Consider the following 26,788-nt stretch of genomic DNA (forward strand, 5'->3'; position numbering starts at 1 on the left):
GCAGTTAAAAGTCCTGTTCGTCTGCTACAATCTTTCCAATTAATAAAATAAATAAATAAATAAATAAATATTGTCCTATGGCTAATTATATTAAATGTTAATTGAACTTCTTTCAATTATTAGCTTTTTTATTTTTGTATTGGATCCATAGACTGTAAAAAAAAAAAAAAAAAAAAAGATTGGATCAAAATAAGGCCCGATGGATATACTGAATTATATGTATATTAAATTACAGGAAAATTAAGAGTAATCCCTTACTTTACTTTTTCAAGGGGAAAAAATAAAAAATAAAAAATAAATAATATTGTCCTATGGCTAATTATATTAAATGTTAATTGAACTTGTTTAAAGTATTTGCTTTTTTTTTTTTATTGGATCCATAGACTGTAAAAAATAAAAAAATAAATAAATAAAAAATTGGATCAAATAAGGCCCGATGGATATACTGAATTATAAGTATATTAAATTAAATATTAAATTACAGGAAAATTAAGAGTAATCCCTTACTTTACTTTTTCAAGGGAAAAATAAATAAATAAATAAATAAATAATAAAAAATAAAAATAAATAAATAATATTGTCCTATGGCTAATTATATTAAATGTTAATTGAACTTGTTTAAAGTATTTGCTTTTTTATTTTTGTATTGGATCCATAGACTGTAAAAAAAAAAAAAAAAAAAATAATAATAATAAAAAATAGATTGGATCAAATAAGGCCCGATGGATATACTGAATTATAAGTATATTAAATTAAATATTAAATTACAGGAAAATTAAGAGTAATCCCTTACTTTACTTTTTCAAGGGAAAAAATAAAAATAATAATAATATTGTCCTATGGCTAATTATATTAAATGTTAATTGAACTTGTTTAAAGTGTTTGCTTTTTATTTTTGTATTGGATCCATAGACTGTAAAAAATAAAATAAAAAATAGATTGGATCAAATAAGGCCTGATGGATATACTGAATTATATGTATATTAAATTAAATATTAAATTACAGGAAAATTAAGAGTAATCCCTTACTTTACTTTTTCAAGGGAAAAGTAATTAAATTATTAATATGTATGTAAAATGTTTTATATATATATATATATATATATATATATATATATATATATATATATATATATATATATATATATATCTCTTACCTCTCACGCGCAGTCATGTCAGAGGCGCGAAAAATGTCTTTAAAAATCTAACTTCGTACAGCGCTTTTGAAGAGATATTTTCAACCCATTTTAGGTCATATTCCACATAAGCTAACCTATTTAAGCCTTAGAATATCGCTAATATATAATAAACGAATAACATATACGTTCAGGCAAAGTTTAAAGCGGCAATAAGAAATGTGGAGCACGAAATATCTGTCACCACAAACTGAAGAGGATTCGGAACTATTTCCGCCTTACCTAAAGTAAGAGTTTCTGTCAATTATGTCCAAAAACTAAGCAAAATGCACTGTAAAAATATTTTTGTAAGTTGTAAATAAAACAGATAATTGGAGTACGTTTTACAAGAAAATTTCAGGGTGTTTTTTACTTTAAAATTTCATGTTTAATTTAACGTGTTACTTGCCGTTTCTTTATAACTGTTTGTGAAATATACTAGCAATTTCTGAGTGATAAAAAAGTTCTAAACCATTTTTTTTTTTTTTTTCCAATATTCTTATGTGTCTCTGGTCTGCATAGTAATGTTGTTGTGCCATCTGCAGGCGATCAAAGGAAGTGAAGCGTCACGTTGAGGAGACTGTGTTACCTGTGCCACCTCAATATGCCGAGACTTTCTGCAGGCCAGATGTGCAACTGCCATGGTAAAACTGCTAATTTAATAGTCTTATATCAGTCGAAAAGAGTCTGAAAGTACTCCAGGGAGCTCTGAAAGTTTGACTGTGTTTGTATGGTTGTTGGCAGTGAGGAGTCGTTCAGATTTGAACCCTTTCTTGATCCAGGCCTGCATTCCACTTCACCTGCTGGGATGGTGAGTGACACCTTTATCACTTCTAAGCATATTAGATCCATTTAAAGTCATCGTGAAACAAACTTTGCTCTATTTATTATATTCAATATAGAAAAGTTTGTATTGTATAAAATAAATGACTAAATGACTTTCCTTTCCACCTGCATGACTCTGAAGTATCATGGTATGAACATGTTTTTCTTGGACATGGTACCATGACAGTCATCCCACTGTGTTATTGAAGTACCTTCCATTATGTAAAAGAAGTTCACGTTAGCATCCTTTTAAAAAAAGAGTACTTTTAATGGAAGTAACCTATATTAAAAGAGTATACTTAAGTGTGAACTGAATGTGATGCTTTCAGACACTTAGTTGCATGTTAACTGCAAATAAATGAAAATGTATTTTAGTTTAAATAAAGATGCATATTAAACGCAACTTCAGAGTGCTTTTTTGACCCATCTTAAGCACATCTTTATATGTATTTTCATAATTACTTCTATTGTCTTTGAACTATAAAATGTACTACTGAATGTAGACAAACATTTATGGTAAACTAAAATATACTTTAATGTATTTTCTACTGAAACGTACATGTCAGGTTTTTAAATAAATTTAGTGCATTTAATTTAAAATAACTTCAAATAATATCAAATAACACTACAGTTAAAATTATGTTTAAGTACTTTACATGTGCTTTAGTATATTAATCAACACATCAAAATAAGTGCACTTCTTTAAAGCATGATTTAAAATATACTTTAAAGTAAAACTTTTAATTTGACATTATTACAAATTGCTTTTATTATTAAAAGATGAAAGTAAACCTGAGTGGTCCACAGTAGCCTATTTAATTCATAATAAATTATTTGCAAGTACATTTTTTTTAATATACTGGGATTTAAAGTATACCGTTAGTGCACATTCAATACAATCAAGCACACTTCTTTTTCACAAGAGTTGGAGAACTCTGGAATGGAATTACCATCACTTTACTATGGTACATCACTTCAGCTGCTGTAAACTCCTTCTTTCAGGTGAGCAGACATAACAGAGCAAGTGTAGGCCTGACTCATAAGAAGCTGCCGCATCCTTCACAACTGATGGGTGGAAAGAAGAGACGTCAAGGACTGCAGAAAGTGGATGCAAACGTTCTGAAACATCTAGGAGAACTCAGGATGAAACAGCGTCTTATAAATGCGTGAGAGAGAGAGAGAGAGAGAGAGAGAGAAAGGGAATGTGGGAGGGAAAAGCATTAAGGATTAGAAAATATGTGATAGGTGAGTCTATTTTGTTCCAGGTTGAAGGGGGACAAATGGTTGGGTGTCACTGCTGTGTCCAGCCCAGAGGAGAGCAGAAGTCCAACTGAGGCCGGGAATGAGGAGCTTCTTGGTCGTACAGATGGTGATAGCTTCAGTAATTTAATGGACAATCCTGACATGACCAGGACAAAGCCTCATGAAGCTGCTTCCTCACTGACTCATCAGGTAGAATTTATTTGTTGAAAAAGAGGGGTATTTTTTGGAGAGGGGTACACTCTCAAAGTGGTGTATTGCAGCAATGCCATAGAAGAACCATTTTGGGTTCCCCAAAGAACCTTTCATTGAACAGTTCTTAAAAGTGCCAGTGTGAAGAATATTTTATTATCTAAAAAAAACAAAACATTTTTTTCATTAAGACCCATTTCTTTATACTTCTTGAACACTTTACACTGTGTTCCAAATTATTATGGAAGTGACCCACTTATCAGTGGGATTTCAGTACAATAAACATACAGATTTTAGTTTTTCAAAAAAAAAAGAAAAAAAAAAAAAAAAAAAAAAAAAGAAAAGTGTTTGTTTTATTTCTCATATCTTTTTTAAATAACTGGTATCAGTCTCACACAGGTTTATTAAGTAGTTTGGCAGGTCTACTTAGGTAAATAGAAAACCTACTTAAAGGGTTAGTTCACCCAAAAATGAAAATTCTGTCATTAATTACTCACCCTCATGTCGTTCTACACCCGTAAGACCTTCGTTCATCTACGAAACACAAATTAAGATATTTTTGATTAAATCCGATGACTCAGTGAGGCCTGCATTCAAAGCAATGACACTTCCTCTCTCAAGATCCATAAAGGTACTAAAAACATATTTAAAACAGTTCATGCGAGTTCAGTGGTTCATCCATTGTAGTATGGTATTCGTTAAACTTTAAAAATGAGTCTTCATGTATTTCTAAACCCACTGTAAATGTTTCCCTTTGTGAGCTTTGTTTAGGTGTGGCTGAAATGTAACATAATGCACAACTGCCAGCCTGCATGGAGAGGTTCTCAAGACTCCAGAGACACCAGCAGTTTCAAATACCTGTTTGCTGCTCAACAGTGGCTTTTTTATATAGCTGTCCTTTTAATACAATTACATTTTTTTGACAGAACATTTAAACCTTTATCTGACGAGTTATCTTGTACTGTAAATTACTAAAATATTAGTTTCTTGCCTTTTGCACGACATTGCACCATTTCATGCTTTTCATCTGCAGAAAGATCTTTCTTCCTCCCTATATTGCATGAGAACTGTGACTTGCTTAATAATGTGGAACAACCTCTTTAAGTAGGGTTTCCATTTACCTAAGTAGACCTTTAACAAACCTGTCTGAAATTGATACCAGTTATCTAAAAAGATAAGGAGAAATAAAACAAACAAACAAACAAACAAACAAACACTTTCTTAGAAAAACTAAAATCTGAATGTTTATTGTACTGAATTCCCACTGATATGTAACTTGCATAATAATTTGGAACACAGTATACACCTTATCACCTTTCATCTTGGCACAGCAGAAAATTTCACGTTTAAAATGCACTAATACAACCAAAACACTTTATACACATTGCAAATCAACTTGTACTAACATAAGGTTTTCACCCAACAAACACACTTTGTCACTCATAAAGTAACAATCTAAAAAACACTAACATCAAGTAGCATTATACAATGTTTTCATTTGTAAAATTTCTTTGCAAAACAAGAATGACACACTCTATTTGTTTATAATTCACTGCAGTATATGTTGCATGGTCATTGCTTACATTACAGTACAAAATGATTCCTAAGTTGTCCCTGTCACAGACACGTCAGTTTCCACCTCACTGCCTTACCCACGCACTCAATCACCTGAGTATTAATCACCGCCACCTGCACGTCATCAACTCAGCAATCACCAGCACTATATAACCACCACACTCACACACAGCATTTGTCTGGTCTCGTTTGCACTACACTCTCTGTATGCTTACCTCAAGGACTCCTAAACGCCATACTTACCTGCTCCAGTCGTCTCCTTTAGCTCCTTCGTCTCCTGGTCTCCTCGTCTCCTCATGTACCTACCTGTTTGTGTGTGTGAGTGTCTCCGCCATCATCCCTCTACTCATCTCTCCATCTGCATCTGCAAGACATCAAAGGACAGTATCACATTCCCTCATCCATTCAAGAACTGCTATATACTCGCTATTTCACCACCTGCTCTACTGTTTCTTTAATAAACTTACCAGCATTGCTTTTACTCCTTCCTCCGTGTCTCTGTTGTAACAGAAGACCGGACCTTAACAACAGTTGAACAGTATGAGCACCGACGATCCATTCCAAGAGCTTGTGGACACATTGCGCCCAGCACTCACACCACAACCACCCTCACCGCCTTCCACCAACGCTGCAACTTCCACACCTGCCATCACCGCTTCTTCACCAGCATTCACCGCCAGTCCCATGGCCAAACCGGCACCCTACTCTGGATCGGCGGAGAACTGCAGCGGATTCCTTCTCCAATGCGAACTGGTCCTGGAGATGCAGCCGCACTTCTACCCCACCGACACGGCTAAAATTGCGTTCATCATTTCACAACTGCAAGGTAAGGCCCTACAATGGGCAGACTCGCTATGGACTCAGAAAGGCTCCGTAGTCAAGTCATATCCGGCGTTCGTCTCTCACTTCCGGGAGGTCTTCGGGAAACCTCTGACTGATTCATCAACTGGTGAGAAACTCTATAACCTGAAACAAGGAAATCTCTCTGTTAACGAATATGCCTTGCAGTTCAGAACGTTAGCCGCCACCAGCGGATGGAATGAACAAGCCCTCATCACCACTTTCCGTCAGGGATTGGAGCCTAATGTGCGGCTGCATCTCGCTGCATACGAGGACTCCATAGGACTCGAACGCTTCATCCAACTCGCCATCCGCGTGGGTTCTCGTATGCAGTCGTGTCTCCTCGAGCACCAGGGCCAGTCACCGTCCACCATCCTTTTCCGTCGGTCCGAACCCGTCAGCTCTCCAGAACCAGCCAACGAACATATGCAAGTAGATCACTCACGCCTCACATCTAATGAAAGACAAAGAAGGCTGACCCTGAACTTGTGTCTATACTGTGGATTACCGGGGCATGTCATCTCTACATGCCCAACCCGTCCTCCTCGGCCCGTGGTGAGTGCAATAATTCCTTCCATTCAGAAAATGCAACCACTCACTACCATGATAATTCTTACTGCTGCAAATACCTCTGTTCCAGTGGTGGCGCTCCTCGACTCAGGGTCAGCAGGAAACTTCATCTCCGGCGCCCTCTGTCGACAACTCAAGCTCAAGATCTCCCCGTCTCCGGTTAACTATCAAATCCACTCCATCACGGGCAAACCCCTGAGCCGTAAGACCGTCCGTCATTGTGCTGGACCACTTCAACTCCGCGTGGGCATGCTGCATACAGAAAACATCTATCTGCTGGTTCTGGAGGAAAACACAGTCCCACCATCTCCTGGCGCACGGGCGAAGTCCTGAAGTGGGGCGACCGCTGCTTTCCTGACTGCTTCCCAGAACTTCCTGTTCCAAGATCTTCTCTCTCCAAGACTCTCTCTATCGATGCCACGTCCATCGAAAGTCCTGTAGAGAAGCGTTCCGTGGATGTTCCCCCGGACTACGCCCACTTCAGTGACGTTTTCTGCCCGCAACGCGCCTCCAAGCTTCCTCCACACCGGCCATGGGACTGTGCCATCGATCTGCTACCGGGTGAGCCAGTGCCCAGGGGACGCATTTACCCCCTGTCAATACCGGAGGAGAAGGCCATGGAGGAATACATCAAAGAGGCCCTCAGTCAAGGTTACATCCGCCCGTCTACTTCCCCTGCTGCTTCAAGCTTCTTTTTTGTGGCTAAGAAGGACGGAGGCTTGCGGCCCTGCATTGACTACCGTGCCCTCAATAAAATAACTGTCAAGTTCCGCTACCCACTTCCCCTCGTCCCAGCGGCCCTGGAACATCTCCGCGGTGCCACTGTGTTCACCAAGTTGGACCTCCGCAGCGCGTATAACCTCATCCGGATACGTGAGGGGGACAAGTGGAAGACCGCCTTCGTCACGCCCACCGGACACTACGAATATCTTGTGATGCCGTATGGCCTGGTGAACGCCCCCTCCGTATTCCAGGATTTTATACACGAGGTGCTCCGGGAGTTTCTCCACAAGTTCGTTCTGGTGTATATTGACGACATCCTCATCTACTCCCGGAGCTTGGCCGAACATCGCCACCACGTTGCGGAGGTCCTCCAACGCTTACAGCAATTCCATCTCTTCCTCAAAGCTGAAAAGTGCTCCTTCCACCAGCCTTCCGTCCAGTTCCTGGGGTATGTGATTGACCACAGTGGCATCCGGATGGACGAGGGGAAGGTCTCCGCTATTCAGACCTGGCCCACTCCATCAACAATTAAAGAACTCCAACATTCCCTAGGATTCTCCAACTTCTACCGCCGATTCATCAAAAACTACAGTACCATCGTCAGTCCACTTACCAACCTGCTCCGTCACCAGCCCAAGTCTCTGTCCTGGACCCCACAAGCCACCAACGCCTTCGAGACCCTCAAGAGAGCCTTCACCACCGCTCCCCTCCTCGTCCACCCTAACCCTGACTTACCTTTCGTCGTGGAGGTGGACGCCTCCACCACCGGAGTGGGAGCGGTCCTCTCGCAGCAGCAGGGGATACCAAGTAGACTCCATCCATACGCCTTCTTCTCCCGCAAGCTCAACCCGGCGGAGGTCAACAACGACATCGGTGGCCGCGAACTCCTGGCCGTCAAGCTTGCCCTAGAGGAGTGGAGGCATTGGCTGGAGGGGGCTACACATCCTTTCCAAGTTCTCACCGACCATAAAAACCTTGAGTATCTAAAGGCTGCCAAAAGACTCAACCCTCGCCAAGCTCGCTGGGCTATGTTTTTCTCAAGGTTCAACTTCTCCATTTCGTATCGCCCCGGTTCAAAAAATACCAAAGCTGATGCTCTCTCTCGCCTCCATGCCCCAGAGGAGAAGCCCGAAGCCCCAGAGACCATCCTACCGGAGTCAATCTTCGTGAACCCTATCCAATGGTCCGAAGAAACCGTTCCGCCGGGTTTTCCCCAAGGCTTGCAATACGTCACACGGGCACGACGCACTCCACTTCTGCACAATACCCACTCTTCACTTGGCACTGGCCATCCGGGGGTCAATGAGACCCTCTCGTTGCTCAAACAACGCTTCTGGTGGCCCAACATGGCCAACGATGTCAGAAGGTACGTGCAGGGCTGCAGGGAGTGCACCATTTCCAAGAGCCCACGCCATCTTCCCACCGGCAAGCTCCATCCTCTGCCCGTTCCTGAGAGACCCTGGTCACACCTGGGAGTGGACTTCGTCAACGATCTCCCTGAGTCTGATGGTCACACTTGCATCCTGGTGGTGGTAGACCGCTTCTCAAAATCCTGCCGTCTGATCCCCCTGGAGGGTCTACCTACCGCCATGACCACCACAGAACTGTTATTCAACCATGTTTTTCGTTACTACGGAATACCCGAAGACATCGTCTCCGACAGAGGACCCCAGTTTATCTCCCACATCTGGAAGGCGTTCTTCTCCCTCCTGGGTGTGACCGTCAGCCTGTCATCTGGATACCATCCTCAGTCGAACGGGCAGACGGAACGGAAGATCCAGGAGATAGGCCGCTTCCTGCGTACCTTCTGTCACGGCCACCAGAACTCCTGGAACTAGTACCTGGGTTGGGCCGAGTATGCACAAAACTCCCTCCGTCAAGCCACAACTGGATTAACACCGTTTCAGTGCGTACTCGGTTACCAACCCCCACTGTTCCCCTGGGATGGGGAACCCTCCAACGTTCCCGCAGTCGACTACTGGTTCCGGGAGAGCGATAGGGTTTGGGACTCGGCTCACCACCAACTGCAGAGAGCCCTGCGCAGACGCAAGATGACAGCCGACCTTCTGCGCTCCGACGCTCCAGTCTACCAACCGGGGCAGAAGGTCTGGCTGTCCACCAGAGACATCAGGATGCGTCTGCCCTGCAAGAAGCTGAGTCCCCGCTTCATTGGCCCGTTCACCATCGTCCGGCAGATCAACCCCGTCACCTACCGTCTCCAACTCCCTGCACAGTACAGTAGAATTCATCCTACATTCCACGTATCACTGCTCAAACCTCACCACCCTTCTGTTCTTCCCTCCACAGAACCTGACGTGGCAGCCGCCGAGCCCCCCTTCCAGTCATCCTGGATGATGGCACTACTTACGTCGTACACGAGATTCTGGATTCCCGGCGCCGTGGTGGTCAACTAGAGTATCTGGTCGACTGGGAAGGCTATGGCCCAGAAGAACGCTCATGGGTTCCCAAGAATGATATCCTTGATCCTATTGTTACAGACCTTCCACACCAACCATCCGGACAGACCTGCCCCACGCCCTAGAGGACGACCACCACGACGTCGGGGTCCGCGGCCCTCAGGAGCGGGCCGTGGGAGGGGGGGTACTGTCACAGACACGTCAGGTTCCACCTCACTGCCTTACCCACGCACTCAATCACCTGAGTATTAATCACCGCCACCTGCACGTCATCAACTCAGCAATCACCAGCACTATATAACCACCACACTCACACACAGCATTTGTCCGGTCTCGTTTGCACTACACTCTCTGTATGCTTACCTCAAGGACTCCTAAACGCCATACTTACCTGCTCCAGTCGTCTCCTTCAGCTCCTTCGTCTCCTGGTCTCCTCGCCGAGCCCCCCCTTCCACTCATCCTGGATGATGGCACTACTTACGTCGTACACGAGATTCTGGATTCCCGGCGCCGTGGTGGTCAACTAGAGTATCTGGTCGACTGGGAAGGCTATGGCCCAGAAGAACGCTCATGGGTTCCCAAGAATGATATCCTTGATCCTATTGTTACAGACCTTCCACACCAACCATCCGGACAGACCTGCCCCACGCCCTAGAGGACGACCACCACGACGTCGGGGTCCGCGGCCCTCAGGAGCGGGCCGTGGGAGGGGGGGTACTGTCACAGACACGTCAGGTTCCACCTCACTGCGTTACCCACGCACTCAATCACCTGAGTATTAATCACCGCCACCTGCACGTCATCAACTCAGCAATCACCAGCACTATATAACCACCACACTCACACACAGCATTTGTCCGGTCTCGTTTGCACTACACTCTCTGTATGCTTACCTCAAGGACTCCTAAACGCCATACTTACCTGCTCCAGTCGTCTCCTTCAGCTCCTTCGTCTCCTGGTCTCCTCGTGTACCTACCCGTTTGTGTGTGTGAGTGTCTCCGCCATCATCCCTCTACTCATCTCTCCATCTGCATCTGCAAGACATCAAAGGACAGTATCACATTCCCTCATCCATTCAAGAACTGCTATATACTCGCTATTTCACCACCTGCTCTACTGTTTCTTTAATAAACTTACCAGCATTGCTTTTACTCCTGCCTCTGTGTCTCTGTTGTAACAGTCCCCTTTTGTATAGATAGTAATGAAATTGAAAGACTAACACCTGTGTATGTGTTCAGCTCCATCTTATTGTTTTGATAGTATTTCAATTTTTAGATTCAGTATATATATTATAATATTGTGTAGACGTAGCAAATTGCTGTCTTATTCATTTTTGTATTACTTTAGGTTTTTAACATAAAGGGGACCTTTTATACCCTTTTTCACAAGATGTAATATAAGTCTCTGGTGTCCCCAAAAATGTGTCTGTGAAGTTTCAGTTCAAAATACCCCACAGATCATTTATAATAGCTTGTCAAATTTGGGTGTGAGCAAAAACACACTGTTTTTTTTGTGTCCCTTTGAAGGATTAGTTCACTTTCAAATTAAAATTTTCCTGATAATTTACTCACCCCCATGTCATCCAAGATGTTCATGTCTTTCTTTCTTCAGTCAAAAAGAAATTAAGGTTTTTAATGGCAGATCAAAGTTTGAACTAATTGTTATATACTTGCACTAGCATATTGTAATTTTGACCTTCAACCGTTTGGAGGCCATTGAAGTCCACTATAAGGAGAATAATCCTGGAATGTTTTCATCAAAAACCTTAATTTCTTTTTGAATGACGAGAGAAGGACATGGACATCTTGGTTGACATGGGGGTGAGTAAATTATCAGGAAAATTTAATTTGAAAGTGAACTAATCCTTTAAATGCAAATGAGCTGCTGCAGTCGGCTTCTTTCCAGAAGAGGGCGGAGCTTTAACAGCTCAACAACAACAAAGCTGGAGAATCTCACGCAGCCAAAATGAGGATTGTCAGTAACGGTGTTCAGCCTTACATTGTTCAAACCGGAGTCGACACTGATGGAGAGACTCAGGAAGAAGTTACAACTTTTAGAATGAAACTGGACGTTTCTGAATAGTTAGTGGATAAATTTATGTAGTTGCTGTGGAGTTGATTCAACTCATCCATTAGCATGTGCCGTCATGTTAATCTTTTGTGCAAAACCCTTATGGACGCCCACTATACATAGCGTATCTGTTTGCCAAAAAGAGCCATACACACAAGGCATACACATAATCCTGTTTTTAAAAGCTTGCATTTGCAGACCCACAAAACGCCGTTGTCATATAAATGAGCGACCAATTTTAGTTAAAAACAGTATTGTGTAAACATCCAGAATAAACATGAAAGAATTCATGCAAACTGAAAGAATTCTTAGGAATTTAATGCATTTTGTTCCAAAGCAATGATAAATGATCTACAGTTTAGCACACATAGACTGATATTGTACTCAGAGTGTGAAGAGTTTCAAAAAATTGACCCAAGTATTGAGACATGGGTCCTAGCGATTGTAAAAAAAAAAAAAAAAAAAAAACTGTAAACTTAAGTTCAAAACTTATAATACAACATTTAACAAGACAGCAATTTGCTACATTTGTACAGTAATACCATATTAAAATATATTCTAAATTTAAAAAAAGAAATACTATGAAAATAATTCGATGTAGCTGAACACCTATACAGATGTAAGTCCTTTCATTTCAAAGGGCACAATTTATGAATAATTTTGTGCTGTGATGTAAACATGGATCATGAAGCATATACTGTAGTGAATTCGAAACAGTAGAGAGTGTCATTCTTGTTTTGTAAAGAACTATTACAAAAAAAATTGCATAATGCTACCTGTTGTTCGTGTTTTTTAGGTCATTGTTTTATGAGTGACAAAGTGTATTTTTTGGTTGACAACAAATGCTAGTGTTGCTAGTGTTATGGAAGAATGAGTTGATTTGAGTCGTGTATGAAGTGTTCTGGTAGTTTTAGTGTATTTTGAATGTGAAATTAACTGCTGTGCCAAATTGAAAGTTGGTTAGGAGAACTGAAAAAATGATCTAAGTAGGATGACCAGAAATGGTGACTATAAAAAAAAAAGAGAAATGGTGGAAAACCCAGAATTGGTGACTGTAAAAAAAAAAAAAAAAATGTAAATCAGAAATTTGATTATTTATTTATTTCCCCCCAGCAGTTCCTATTTAGAGGAAATGAGCAGTTTCTTGACCTTGCTCCAGGAGGGAACCCCATGATGGCATTTGTTGCAGGAACAGCCCATAGATCGCTTTTGATGTTTGATGATGCTTGTGCCACAGTGAATCCCGCGGGATCTGATGTGTTCCCCAGGAGCGTCGAAGAAGAGATGTTACTTCTTCGGAACCTTAAGTTCTTTTAAATAAGCTTTACAGTGTTTGAGTCATTTAGGCCTAGTTCTATAATTAATCCTTTTTTCTCTTAATATCTACTGTTAGTGTTTATGCATGCAATAGTAAATCCTTTTTATGGTTGCAAATGTTTTTTAGAGTATTGTGTTTATGAAGAGTTCATAATGCTCTGTCAGAAGATTGGTATAACATTTTGAGTGTTTGATGCAGTTGGCTTATGAAAGAATAGACTTGCACGTTGACTTTGCTCTCAGGGACAGACCAAAGTTCAGTTCTGATTTGCAATTTAAATGTATATTAATGGAGATACATGTTTACTGTATTGCCATTTGTGATTGTCTGTATTATTTTTAATGTGTCTGCTTAATCCTACAGATAAACAGTAAATAATCAAATGAAAATTGGATTCAATTTCCTTTGTATTTGTTGGATTTGTTGCATTTTGCTGTTACAGTATTGTTTGTACTTATCATCGCTAAGTACAATGTAAATACTATGGTACATAATTACATGGTAATCATGTGGTACAACTGGAAAAAAAGATCCAGCCATATATAGGCCTATATATATATATATATATATATATATATATATATATATATATATATATATATATATTTGGCAACAAGTAAACATTTTATCCTCAAAGTTGATGTGTTAGAAGTAGGAAAAACGGGCAAGCGTAAGGATTTGAGTGAGTTTGACAAAGGCCAAATTGTGATGACTAGACGACTGGGTCTGAGCATCTCCAAAACTGCAGCTCTTGTGGGGTGTTCCCGGTCTGCAGTGGTCAGCATCTATCAAAAATGCTCCAAGGAAGGAACAGTGGTGAACCGGCAACAGAGTCATGGGCAGCCAAGGATCACTGATGCACGTGGGGAGTGAAGGCTGACCCGTGTGGTCCGATCCAACAGACAAGCTACTGTAGCTCAAATTGCTCAAGAAGTTAATGCTGGTTCTGATAGAAAGGTGTCAGAATACACAGTGCATCAGTTTGTTGCGTATGGAGCTGCATAGCTGCAGACCAGTCAGGATGCCCATGCTGACCCCTGTCCACCGCTGAAAGAGCCAACAGTGGACACGTGAACATCAGAACTGGACCACGGAGCAATGGAAGAAGGTGGCCTGGTCTGATGAATCATGTTTTCTTTTACATCACGTGGATGGCCGGGTGCTTGTGCGTCGCTTACCTCGGGAACACATGGCACCAGGATGCACTATGGGAAGAAGACAAGCCGGCGGAGGCAGTGTGATGTTTTGGGAAATGTTCTGCTGGGAAACTTTGGGTCCTGCCATCCATGTGGATGTTACTTTGACACGTACCACCTACCTAAGCATTGTTGCAGACCATGTTCACACTTTCATGGAACCTGGTGGCTGTGGCCTCTTTCAGCAGGATAATGCTCCTGCCACAAAGCAAAAATGGTTCCGGAATGGTTTGAGGAGCACAACAATGAGTTTGAGGTGTTGACTTGGCCTCCAGATTCCCCAGATCTCGATCCAAACCAAACATTATTCAGACATTTTTTATATTTTTTATATATTTTTACTAGTGGGTGCAGGTCACTTGTTCATTTATGTAAGTGAGGATAGCAAAATAAAATAAACTGTGACATATTATATCCAAAAATTCTTCATACAATGGACTACCCGTAAAATTGATAAAAAAAAAAAAATTTAGAACCAAAAATTATTCAGACACTGACCTGACCATGTTTTGCTTAAGTGTTATCTGACATAATTAAGATTTTTTTTTTTTTTTGACAGTTTAACTCTGAGATCTTGTCATATTTGTTACCTTTTTTTTTTTTTTTTTTTTTTTTTTAATTTTGGTTTAGATTTGTGTGTAATGTTTTGTTTTTCAACATTCACATTCACTCACTTTTTTCATTATTATTCATCATTATTTCATTATTATCAAGCTTTCTGGAATGAAATAGCATTCCCATTATTTAGTCATCAAAAAATCCCTAAAGGAAAGTTAATGGAATTCATTACTTTTACTTTCAATTTATTAGGAAGCCTGGCATATCCACTACGATCGCATTTGATTCGTTGATCCTATTATTGGCGAATATGATCAAATTTACATTAAACCGACCGTGTGTTGACACTTTTTTTTCCACTCCCACTTCTTTCACATGTCTGATGAAAGTTGCGAAACCGAAAGTTATCGGATCAATTGGGGAATATTACCGCTGTCGTTCTAAACGCCGTTGTCCATCCCACCAGCGTTTACAATGAACAACCACAACATTCCTGCGTCTGTTTGGAAGGTGAACGTGGATGTGTTGAAGGGGTTTCTTGTGTTCACTGTTGCCTGCACCTGTGTGGGTGTGGTGTATATGCAGTGGACATACATTTGGATGCTTAGGGCTGAAATGGCTGAAATAACGCAGCGGTTCAGGCCTCTGGATACAGCGGGACACGAAGGTGGGATGTGCTGCGATGCCGCCGTGTGCTACGGGGTAGGTGAGTGCTTTAATTAATGTGTATTTGAACTGCTTAACGTTGTCCATCGATTGCTTCACTAACAAATAATACTAATGCCCTGTTTTGCACATGTATCCTGGTTATAGGTAGGTATTCTCTGAAGAAAGTTAGATTAAAATGTAAATATGAATGGTAGCCTAATGTTTCAGTACTATATCAAAGTACCATGGTATTGTCATTGTTATAACATGGCATTTTAAAGCATCTTGAAGTACCAACACCATAGTATATAAATATGGTAATCATTCTGCATTATATACATAATGTACTGTGGCAGTATCATGGTAGTCATGGTATAAAATACTATAGTAGTACTTTGATGTACTATGGCCTACTGTTGTATTTACATGGTACTCCAACACACTTTCAAGAATACCATGGTACAAATCTAAAAAAAATCATAGTGCCTCCACACACTTGTGGTATATGGTAATCATTGAGTAGCCGACTATCCTATTTATGTGGTGTATATCAATGTACCATGGTACCATCACAGTAATTTTTGCTGGATTTAATTGTGCAACTGATTTCACTTCCTCATCTCAAACTGTTTTACAAAGAAAATTACACTTACAGATCTGATGGCTGCCCTCTGTTCACAATGTATCATAAAATAATTTTAAATTTGAACCAAACAGTCAAAATGGACCATAATTACAATATCAAATATTAGGACACCATTCTAACAAATGTGAAATAAATAAATGAATGACTCAAGAAATAATGTTAATTACACATAATAAAATCCAACAAACCATATAATCATGTATGGTTAGTAGGATATCAGATTTATCAGCTTTTAACAAGGAGTGTTAAAAATGAACAAAAGTATTTACTACAAGTTAAAAAAAAAAAGATTATTGGCTGCTGAAATTATGAAACCAAATATAAAGACTATAAGGTCTATGTCAAACAATTTGGCATATTGTTGGGCCTGTGCAGTTTATGGTAATATGACCAATATACACCCCCTTCAGATGGGTCGAGCTATTCCAGTAATATATGTGAGAACAATGACCAAGAATTGTGTTTTTGGCATTGTTGCAACAGTTTGGGAAGAGTCCAATAGAGCTTTCCGCATGACAATGTTTTCTTTGGAATTACTGGCATTACAGAACAAATAAGTGATTGAGTGGGGTTGTCCAGTGTAAAACCCTGAAGTGAAATCAGTTGAGCTTTGGTATGTGATTTCTAATTTCCAATACATTCTGTTATAAGGTAAGCTGTTATCACAGATTCCCTGAGAGACGGAAACACGAAGGGGGCCGAGACAAGAGAGATGTGACAGAACAGGGGAAGCGGAGAAAGAGACGACACAGTGAGTTGCTTCTGTCACTTCCTCTCTGTCTGTCTTATCAGAGAAAAAAATGTGTGTTTGTCTGTATATCTTATGTGAATTGTCCTTTCTTTTAGCAGAGCAGCACACATTTCTCCATCTTGTTCCTGTGTCCTCGCAGTCATACAGTGAGTGTAACACACACAGTGTCTAAAGTTAAAGGAAATAGAGCAGCCAAAATAATGCACAACAATATTCCAATCCTGTATGACATCCTTCCTTCCAAGGAACATAAAAAAGAGATGTTTTGAAGAAGCAGCTGTTAAACACTTTCAAATAAACATTTTCCTGATAATTTACTCACCCCCATGTCATCCAAGATGTTCATGTCTTTCTTTCTTCAGTCTGTAACGTCTGGACCAATCAGCCACACAATTATTCATTGTATTTAATGAATTACCCATAAACTCACTCTCACTATCAAAGTTCTCTGAACTCATCCCCCTAAAACTGTAACCAGCATCCCAATGTTGCTAGCACACAGGCCAACCTAGGTGTCCTGTTACAGTTATATGGTACTTTTATGATCCAGAAGAATTCTGGAGAGACTAGTGACTCATTCTTCCTGAGAAGGACAAATAAACTCTCTTAATCCTATGTATTCTCTATATAACCACTTGGGAAATGTATAAACATGTATCCAATTTTCCCATCTCATGACTTTCCTTTTATAGGCTTTATTCTATGTATTAATTCTCTCTTTTGAACTATTTTGGTATTAATGTTCCACAGTTGCAAATGTATAGTTAACTGAGATCACATTGGCAGCATGTTTGGTATCTACGGACTCCAACTTTAATTTCCTATTTGGTAATTTATGTTACATGTTACTAACTCTGTGACATGTTAGAATTATAGGAAGCTAGAAGGTTATTCTCTCATTCATCCAATCCAGTGTCTTATGCTAATATCTTGCTACAGAACAAAGACTCGTAAAACTTTCCTCTGAAAGGGGAACTCCTTATTGGCTCAGACACCTCAAGAGGGTGTGACATCTTCACCCCTTATATTCACTGATCACAAGGAACCCCCTCTCTTCCTGCTCGTCCTCCTCTTCTTTTCTTTTACTGACAAGTGCTGACGTCAAGATGATGCTGTAAGAAGCTAGAAGCTTCTAAGGAACCCCAAGCTTGTGCCAGGCCTCGGCCTAGACCTTCCATTCACCAAAGATCCTCTGAATCCAACTGGTTCTCTTTCATCAAGACAATATCAGCAAAGATTCAACGGAAACCTCCACAAATTGCATCAGGACAGTTTTAATTCAACTTGGAGAGACATGCAAGTGTAACCCCTCCGACCCAGGTCCTTCTCACCCCGCCCTACGCGGGTCTCCGGCGTGGGAGTCGGACGCTCTAACAAGGAGGCTAAAGGCTGCAACCTCTAGCGTCAGTCGCTAGAGCATCTCTTGAGATCAGAGGAGTGAGGTTTACTCGCACAGCAACTACTAGCTGGCCTCTGTTACACTCACCCCCCTAAACCTCACTCCCATCCGGGTCACAGCACCAATGTAACCCCTCCTTACCCAGGTCCTACTCGCCCCGCTCTGTGCGGGCCTCGAACCTGGGTCTCCGGCGTGGGAGTCGGACGCTCTAACAAGGAGGCTAAAGGCTGCAACCTCTAGCGTCAGTCGCTAGAGCATCTCTTGAGATCAGAGGAGTGAGGTTTACTCGCACAGCAACTACTAGCTGGCTTGTACTTGTGCTGGCTTGTTCCCTTGTTCTCATTCGATCCGCCGCCTGCAACCAAAATCCTCCGTAACGGCGTACAGTATCCAGCGGTGCCAGAGGAGCTCTGAATCTCACGGGGACTCAGAGCGCTATCTGGGGTTGCGACGACTCTCTGTTGGTGTCGGAGGAGCTCGTTGAATGTAGCCGATCAAAGCTCTATCATTGTTTCAACAATGTTGCGTCCCAAAGGATACACTGTTACACACCGTCTTCTTATCTGAGCGTAAACGCTTAAAACACTCACCACACTCACATTAGACAACAGACTATAAATAAAACATTGACAGAGTATATTCTGGCTGAAAATAACTCTCACTTTACGAACAAAAAAAAAAGATTTAAAACTGAAAACACACGGAGAAACCCAACTAGCGTCTCACTCCCTTCAATCCCCTAACCGTCTTTTTTTTCAATCCCTCTCACTCACCAATCAGAATACACCTGTTAGTAAAAGGGGTGGGACCATAACTTCCACAAACCAATCCAAAAGAATGATTTTGCTTAACCAAATTTGCATACACAGATTATAAATACCGGTTAACACTCTTAAAAGTAAACAAAGTAACGAACTCAACCTTGAATGTGTATATTTAAAAATCACAAGGATTACACCCAGGGTTACACAAGTATCAAACTTAGTCTCATTATCGGATACATTGAGTATCCTTACCCCTTTTAAAGATGGGCCTGTTAAAACTACACTGATGGTTTGCTCAAGGCTGTTGGTCTGCTGAAATGTCCAACAATGCTGTAACCTCTTGCTTCCTGTACTCTGCTTTAGCCTCTCTGTCTCTCTCTCTCTCTCTTGGTAAACTGTATGCATGTATGTGTGTGAATGTTAGAATAGTTTAAGTGTTTAGTCTAGTTAATAAAGTCTTGTTCATGTCACACGTAAGGTTGTCCGTGTTTTGCGCTCATATACGGGAGTCCCTATTCATGTCGGTCCTGACTACAGGCTTTTAGAAGAATAAGATTGTTATTTCCCATAACCTGGAAATGAACATTTCTTAGAATTAATAAACAGTTAACACTGTGTGTTCATTGAACAACAGGTTAATTGATTGTAATATTAATTTTATTACATTAAGTTAATTTTATTAACTGATTAAAATATTAATAATTAATTATAACTAGTTATGATTAATTATTCATATTTATTTTGAGCTAATTTGCTGCAAGTCGAAAATAAATGAAGGTTTTTGATGAAAACATTCCAGGATTATTCTCCTTATAGTGGACTTCAAAATTACAGTTTCAGTGCAGCTTCAAAGAGCTTTAAAGATACCAGACGAGGAATAAGAGTCTTATGTAGCAAAACGATTGGTCATTTTCGAAAAAAAATAAAAAATTATATACATTTTAACCATAGATGCTAGTCTTCAACTAGCTCTGTTCTTCTTCTTCTCTATTAGATTTCAGACAGTGTAGAAACTGCTAAGTGTATTACTGCCCTCCTCAGGTCAAAGTTTGAACTAAATTGTCATATACAATATGCTAGTGCAAGTATATAGCAATTAGTTCAAACTTTGACCTGTGGAGGGCAGTAATACTAACTCAGTAATACACAAGCGTCTATGGTTAAAACGTATATAATTATTTTTTTTTTTTTTAGAAAATGACCAATCGTTTCACTAGATAAGACCCTTATTCCTTGTCTGGTATTGTATTCAACCGTATATTCAACCGTTTGGGGCCAATTGAAGTCCACTATAAGGAGCAAAATCCTGGAATGTTTTCATCAAAAACCTTAATTTCTTTTCGACTGAAGAAAGAAAGACATGAACATCTTGGATGACATGGGGGTGAGTAAATTATCAGGAAAATTTTATTTGAAAGTGAACTAATCCTTTAAATCTCATGTGCTTCAGATAAATAGATAGATAGAAATGTTGGAGATGTTTTTCTCTCATTTCTTCTCTGTGTTTTTCTCAGATGATCATGACACAACTGTTCTGTCTTGGGCACTAGGGCAGAGCAGAGGGGAGGGGCTTCAGGTATCAGGTGATACTGTAACAGTGGAGGCCCAGGGTACCTACTTCATTTACAGTCAGGTTGGTATTGTTTATTACTGATACTACTGCATTATCAAAATACAGTCTTTTTGATTCTGTTACCTCATGGAAGCTCGACCGTACGTGCTTGACGTGCAATAACAAATGTCAGTGGTTCTCACGTCATGCAAGCAATTGAGCTTCGGTTTATCTTTTCTTTTTTTGTTTGAAGTGCAATTTATGTATGTTGGTCAGCAGAAGGTTTGCATTACCGTTACTATTTACTGAAGCTGAGTGTGAATTCTACCACAATGCTTGAGATTTAAAGGCCCACTGAAGTGCTTTGAAATGTGCAGCATTATTCAGTGCGTTGACATAATTTCTACCGAAACAGAAAGACAGCAAAAAACAGCTCCACCCCTTTTTTTAAATAGTCAGTAGCGTTTCATTTATATCAGAGCTCGGCCAGAGCTGTTGAGCTCAGTAAAGCCTCAGTTTCCTCCTCCTCCTTGCTGTTTGATCATTTTTTTAAGCTTTCTGAGACTCAAGACTCAACTAATCTCTGCAAGTCTCCAGCTGTGATCCTTGGAGAGTCTTTGTTCACTCAAACTCTCCTCCTCACCACGCATTAGGACGATTTAGACACACGTCCTCTTCCAGGCACATTTGTATCATCTGTAGTTGATTGAAACTTCTTAATTATTGCCCCGATAGTGGAAATGGTGATTTTCAATGCTTTGGCTATTTTCTTACAGCCACTTTCTAATTTGTGAAGCTCAACAATCTTTTGCTGCACATCAGAACTATATTCTTTGGTTTTACTCCTTGTGATGAATGATTAAGGGGAATTTGGCCTTTGTGTTTCCTCATGTTTGTACTCCTGTGGAACAGGAAGTCATGGCTGGACATGAATTTCATGTTCATGATCCCCCTGGTGTGCTAACAAATGTAAATATGAATGGGAATATACTTAAGAGATATTTTACTCATAAAAAATTCTAGTGCTGCCAATAGTTGTAGCCAACATGTTTTGGAGAAAAACATTTATTTCATAATGTGAGCTTCCCCCCACTTTTAATTCTTTTCCTTCAATGAAAGGTTAGATTTTTGCTAATTTTATGAATTAAAGATCAAAAGGATAATCAATGCAGATTTATTTCTACAGTCATCTTTGATCATATTTGCCAATAATTCTGAGCACAACTATGTGTGGCTGTAATTTAAAAAAATAATTTGCAATTAGATCAAATGCATTACTTTACTTTAAATTCTATTTCTTTAACTATTTTTTTTATACAAATCCTTCTTTAATCTTTTAATTTCTGCAACCTTTGTAAACTGATATGTCTATGGTTGCTCTGTGCTCAAAATTTAAAGGGATAGTTCGCCTAAAAATGAAAATTCTATTATCATTCTGTTATCATTTACCTATTTACATTTTGTCATTTTAAACCCAAATGCCATGTTTAACCATCTGTTTAATTATTTTTTGTCACCTACACAGATTGACTTAAATGGTTTCAAAGCTATTATTATCCAGTCTTTGCTCTATAGACATCTTGCACAGTTATTGGACCTTGGTATTTCTAAAACCTTGTGTATGGCCAGGGTCAAGACCTACAGGTCCTTAAATGTCTCTTGTTCAGTGATCATGTGATCATCATCATAAATAAAGCTGATAAAACTTAAGTTCATATAAATTTAAGTTCCTTAAACTCAAACACAATGAAACAATTCTGGTTACTTAAAATGTGTCAGTTCTGTGAAATCAAAAGAAATAGAAAGTTCTACATGCTCCCACAAAAAGATGTTACCTTCTCGTGCTCTCACTCACCTGTTGTGTTCCGCTTCCGCCCGCATAAGCCCGCAGGTAAAAGTATACATAGATTTTTTCAGTATGTCTATTACCATGAAATAATTTCAAGTTAGGCCCCCAAGCCACAACCTACACATCCCAGCATTAACACTCCTGATAAATTATGTTATGATTAATTATGTTAAAGCATCTACATTCACAAACCATGGCATAAAGCATGCAAAGAGACCTCCCTTTAAAGGGTCAGTTCACCCAAAAATGAAAATAATGTAATTTATTACTCATCCTCATGCCGTTCCACACCTGTAAGACCTTCGTTCATCTTCAGAACACAAATTAAGATATTTTTGTTGAAATCCGATGGCTCAGTGAGGCCTGCATAGACAGCAATGACATTTCCTCTCTCAAGGTTCATAAAGTTAAAGGGGCTATATGTAAGATTTTCATTTTAATAAAGCATAAAAATTCCCCGGTATGTTTGCAGATATTTAGGAAACATGCTAAGTTCACCTACTTGTTTCTCAGAAAAACAATGCTACAGCCAGATATTCTACTTTGTAATGTGCGTTCCGTGTCGGAATGTCTGTCTTTCTTTTGGTATTAATATTGAACCACTGTACTCACATGAACTGATTTAAATATGTTTTTAGTACATTAATGGATCTTGAGAGAGGAAATGTCATTGCTCCCTATGCAGGCCTCATGATTTCAACTAAAATATCTTAATTTGCGTTCCAAAGATGAATGAAGGTCTTACGGGTGTGGAACGACATGAGGATGAGTAATAAATGACATTATTTTCATTTTTTAGGTGAACTAACCCTTTAAATCACAAACAAACCTGTCACCCATTTTAGTTTACTGCAATCTCACAAAGTTCCATTATAATCAGTGAAGCTATCTACACTGCACAATGAATCATTTATTCACATCTTGTCTAGTTATAATGAGAGGATTGTGAGCGTGCAGAACGCTGCAAAAACACATTGTAAATAGAAATCTTTGATGGTCTCCAGAGCACAAACACAGACACGCACCGGATCGCTTGCCAAGTCTACTTCGCCAATATGCGATCATTATGGAGAAAACTGATCCTAGACCAGCAGTTATGGGCAGATTTTCATTCTAAAAGCAATCAGAAGTAGCAGCAGGCAGGGGAAGGCTAGCTTACACATGCTCCGTCTATTCCTATTCCTATATCTTGTCCCGCAGCACACTTTGTTGCGTCGTGTCCCACGGGAGAGCAGGTCAAGGTTATATCAACTACTTTTTGTACTATTTAAATGTCCCCTACTCATTATAATAAATTACTTTAAGCATTAGAGTTTATTTGTTTGCTTGCCACAGGTGCTGTATAAAGATACCACCTGGGTAATGGGTCACGTGATCACGAAGAAGCTGAAGGGGGCGGAGACTAAGCTGATGAAGTGTCTAAAAAGCATGCCCAGTAACGTCAGCCAGCCACTCAACACTTGCTACACTGCAGGTGAGTTATCAGGACAACAAAGTTCAAAAAAAAAGAATTAACTCTTGCATCGTTTATGCATCAGATAGCAGAAATCAGACTCTTTGTACTGTACGACTGTAAATATCAACAAAGGGTGCATCTCAATCAGCTCCCAAGTTTAGTAGTCAGGGCACTGATTAGGGCTGTCTCATTTGCAAAATCCTTCCAGTGCACTGAAACGTTCCCTAAAAAGTCCCACAATGCACTATGAAAACCAGGAGAATTGATGCTCCCTAGTTCGTGAACCAGTATATCACACCAGTATATTTGCATATTTAATAGGGGTTTAACAGTGCATGTATTTGTCCTGAACCACCACGGTACAGACGTCACGGTTACAGTCAGACACAAGCGATCCACGCTTTAATCCAGAAAAGGGCACGTGCTCTAATACAATGTGGTTGCTAACCAAAAGGAAAAAAAAAAAAAGGTCTATAAATGGGGTACAAATTTGGGACAGGGCCATAGATACATTTACATGTAATCTCTAAACCAGTGTTTCAACCATGGAAAGACATCAATAAAACAGCTTGAGAATAATATCTCACGTAGCATTACATTTACCTCAGGCAAGTCATTTAGTGTCCACAGCATCCTAGTTCACTAGAGAAATGAACTCTAGAGGAGAGAATATCACTAAATATATGCACTATATTAGCTTATATATTCATTATATTTACTTTACCTGTTAGTAATGTCTTAATTATTGAATATGTTTAAATAAGGCCCTGTTTACACCTTTTATTAAGATGTGTTTTGGTCGATTGGATCACATGTGGATGAGGGAGACACAGTCCTGTTTACACCTGGTGTTTTAATCCTTCTCTTTTGTCCATTTTCAACCATTTTGGTCCTGATTTCTTTAAGGGGAGGGTCTATGGGTGGGTAAATGTATGGGCTTTTTCAGATTTTTCAATCTAATGGAGAAAATAAACTCACACAATTTACATTTGAACGCACCCGGAGACAATGGAAAAACATACGGAGAGCAGCAGCTTTCATTTCTGCTCTGACAGACGCAATACCACTCCGATCGCTGTGAATGAAAATGGTGAGAGAACATTGTGCTTGGTACATTTTTCATCTTCAAACCAAACTTGGGTCTTTGAATGTACCGAACCATCATGTTTGTGTACCATTACACCCATTAATATTTAAACATTTCAGAAAACTTGTAATACAGAACAATTGTCTTAATGTGCTCTGATTAATCAACTGGGAAAGTATGTTGATGTTTAAATTAAAGCATTTTCTGTAGTAATCAGCAACAGATAATGAGTTTATGTTGTGTTGACTGGAGAAGTTGCCCCAGTTTTTCTATGGACTCTAGCTTTAGTCTCAATTGCTTGATGATTGATGAAGGTGAGATCAGAGATATATAACCATCTGTTGTAGAAGTTCTTGTTCATACAAAAAATCTTGAAATATTTGCAAAATATTTACTCTGTGCCTGATTATGAAGTATGTATTTCTGTCATAGGAATTCACTTCCTGGAGTCTGGATCCTCCCTTCAGCTCTCTGTTCCCCGCAAATCTGCAGAGCTCATCCTCACAGCTCACGCTACCTTCATGGGCCTCTTCAGCATATGACACACACACACATGTACATCATGTTTAACTGACAGAAACCTTTCCATCCTAGTTTTAGTCCTGTATGTGAGAATTTTGTAGTTTCATTCTCAAAAATCACTGAACGCCCTTGCCAAGTGCTTTTTATATGGTGAATGGGTGACACCTAGTGGACAGTTGAAACACTGGCAAGTTGATACTAATGTATACAAAATAATTACCATGGTACTACTATGTTTGAACGTGGTATCATGGTAATTCATTGTATTTTTGAATGTAAATGTCATGTTATATGAATATGACAATAATTCAGTACCATAATATGTATTACAATGCCAAGGTATTACATGTTACTACATCTGATATATTGTATGGTACCATGGTACTTCCCCTTCATTTGATGAACATGCAATAATAACAATGATAGGCTATACAACTGTAATATCCCTTCATACAACACTTTTTAAGAGTTTACAAGTTTACAGTAAAACATACAAATAAATAAATACACAGAGGAGTGTTTTCTCTACACACAAACACTGAACAGAAATAACTTATCCTTCTCAATCTCAATAAATCAGACTTGATAAACTTCCCATCATCTGTTCTCTTCTAATGTCACAACTTGAGTTATTTCAATTTATTGCAACTTTATTTGGAAAAACTACTGATGACAGCAATAATTATTAGCATTTAAAGGCACAATATGTAAGATTTTTAAATTAAAATATCCAAAAACCACTAGAACAATGTTATATATTTTGTTGACTTGTGTACTTGCATTATCACCAAACATTTCCAACAATGTTTAAATCCAGAGAAATAAGCAATTTTATCCAGGGCACGGAGCGTCATTGTGTCGACTGTCAATGACGTCATATCCGCGCTACCATCTATTTCCAGTTTTACTAATGTCAATCTAGATTACTGCATTACATGCAGAGTGCAACACACAGAGTAACGTTATAATATAACTTTTAATACACTCAAATGTATTTAGTATGATTGTTTTAACCATGTAAAACAGCGCTGCGTTACCCCACATACGCAAAGGAAAGAATGGAAGCGGCCGACTGCAGCAAAAGCATAATAAACTTGAAATCATTGTTCATTGCAGGTGTCTATCATTAGCATTCGCTCCAGCGGCCTCGACCTGTCCTTCTTCATGCCACCATAATATTAGTAAAACTTTAATACATTAGCTCATCCATGAACATGATTTCTGCCCAAGTCTGTCGGATTCCTTTCCATCGGCTGTGGATATGAAGACGACAACTCCCACGATTCTGGGCTCATTCACGCCATCATCAAGCTGTGCCTTTGTTTTGAATAAGCGTCCTCTAGTGGCGAAACTTACATATTGTGCCTTTAAGAAGTGGTTTGCAAGTGCAGCAAT

At 39.6% G+C, this 26,788-nt stretch overlaps 2 protein-coding genes across 6 annotated transcripts; both read left to right on the forward strand.

Annotated features, from left to right (window-relative positions):
- The first annotated feature begins 1,163 nt into the window (after nt 1-1,163).
- LOC125267799 lies at nt 1,164-13,354 on the forward strand. 2 transcript variants are annotated; one of them, XM_048189759.1, is made up of 6 exons: nt 1,164-1,423; nt 1,721-1,819; nt 1,920-1,986; nt 3,003-3,166; nt 3,266-3,452; nt 12,761-13,354. In XM_048189759.1, exons 1-6 carry the CDS (start codon nt 1,356-1,358, stop codon nt 12,962-12,964), a joined length of 789 nt encoding a protein of 262 aa, XP_048045716.1. In that variant the 5' UTR covers nt 1,164-1,355; the 3' UTR covers nt 12,965-13,354. The 2 variants fall into 2 exon arrangements, with proteins under 2 accessions (XP_048045716.1, XP_048045717.1); XM_048189760.1 differs by having other exon boundaries at nt 12,764-13,354.
- Nucleotides 13,355-14,911: 1,557 nt separating this feature from the next.
- Nucleotides 14,912-25,986, forward strand: tnfsf13 (TNF superfamily member 13). 4 transcript variants are annotated; one of them, XM_048189763.1, is made up of 6 exons: nt 14,912-15,421; nt 16,665-16,764; nt 16,860-16,910; nt 20,478-20,560; nt 23,664-23,802; nt 25,304-25,986. In XM_048189763.1, exons 1-6 carry the CDS (start codon nt 15,194-15,196, stop codon nt 25,411-25,413), a joined length of 711 nt encoding a protein of 236 aa, XP_048045720.1. In that variant the 5' UTR covers nt 14,912-15,193; the 3' UTR covers nt 25,414-25,986. The 4 variants fall into 4 exon arrangements, with proteins under 4 accessions (XP_048045720.1, XP_048045721.1, XP_048045718.1 ...); XM_048189764.1 differs by having other exon boundaries at nt 14,914-15,421; nt 16,863-16,910; XM_048189761.1 differs by having other exon boundaries at nt 14,916-15,421; nt 20,442-20,560.
- The last annotated feature ends 802 nt before the right edge of the window (nt 25,987-26,788 follow it).

This window comes from Megalobrama amblycephala, linkage group LG4 (genome assembly GCF_018812025.1).
Source record: "Megalobrama amblycephala isolate DHTTF-2021 linkage group LG4, ASM1881202v1, whole genome shotgun sequence".
Classification (NCBI taxonomy): Eukaryota; Metazoa; Chordata; class Actinopteri; order Cypriniformes; family Xenocyprididae; genus Megalobrama; species Megalobrama amblycephala.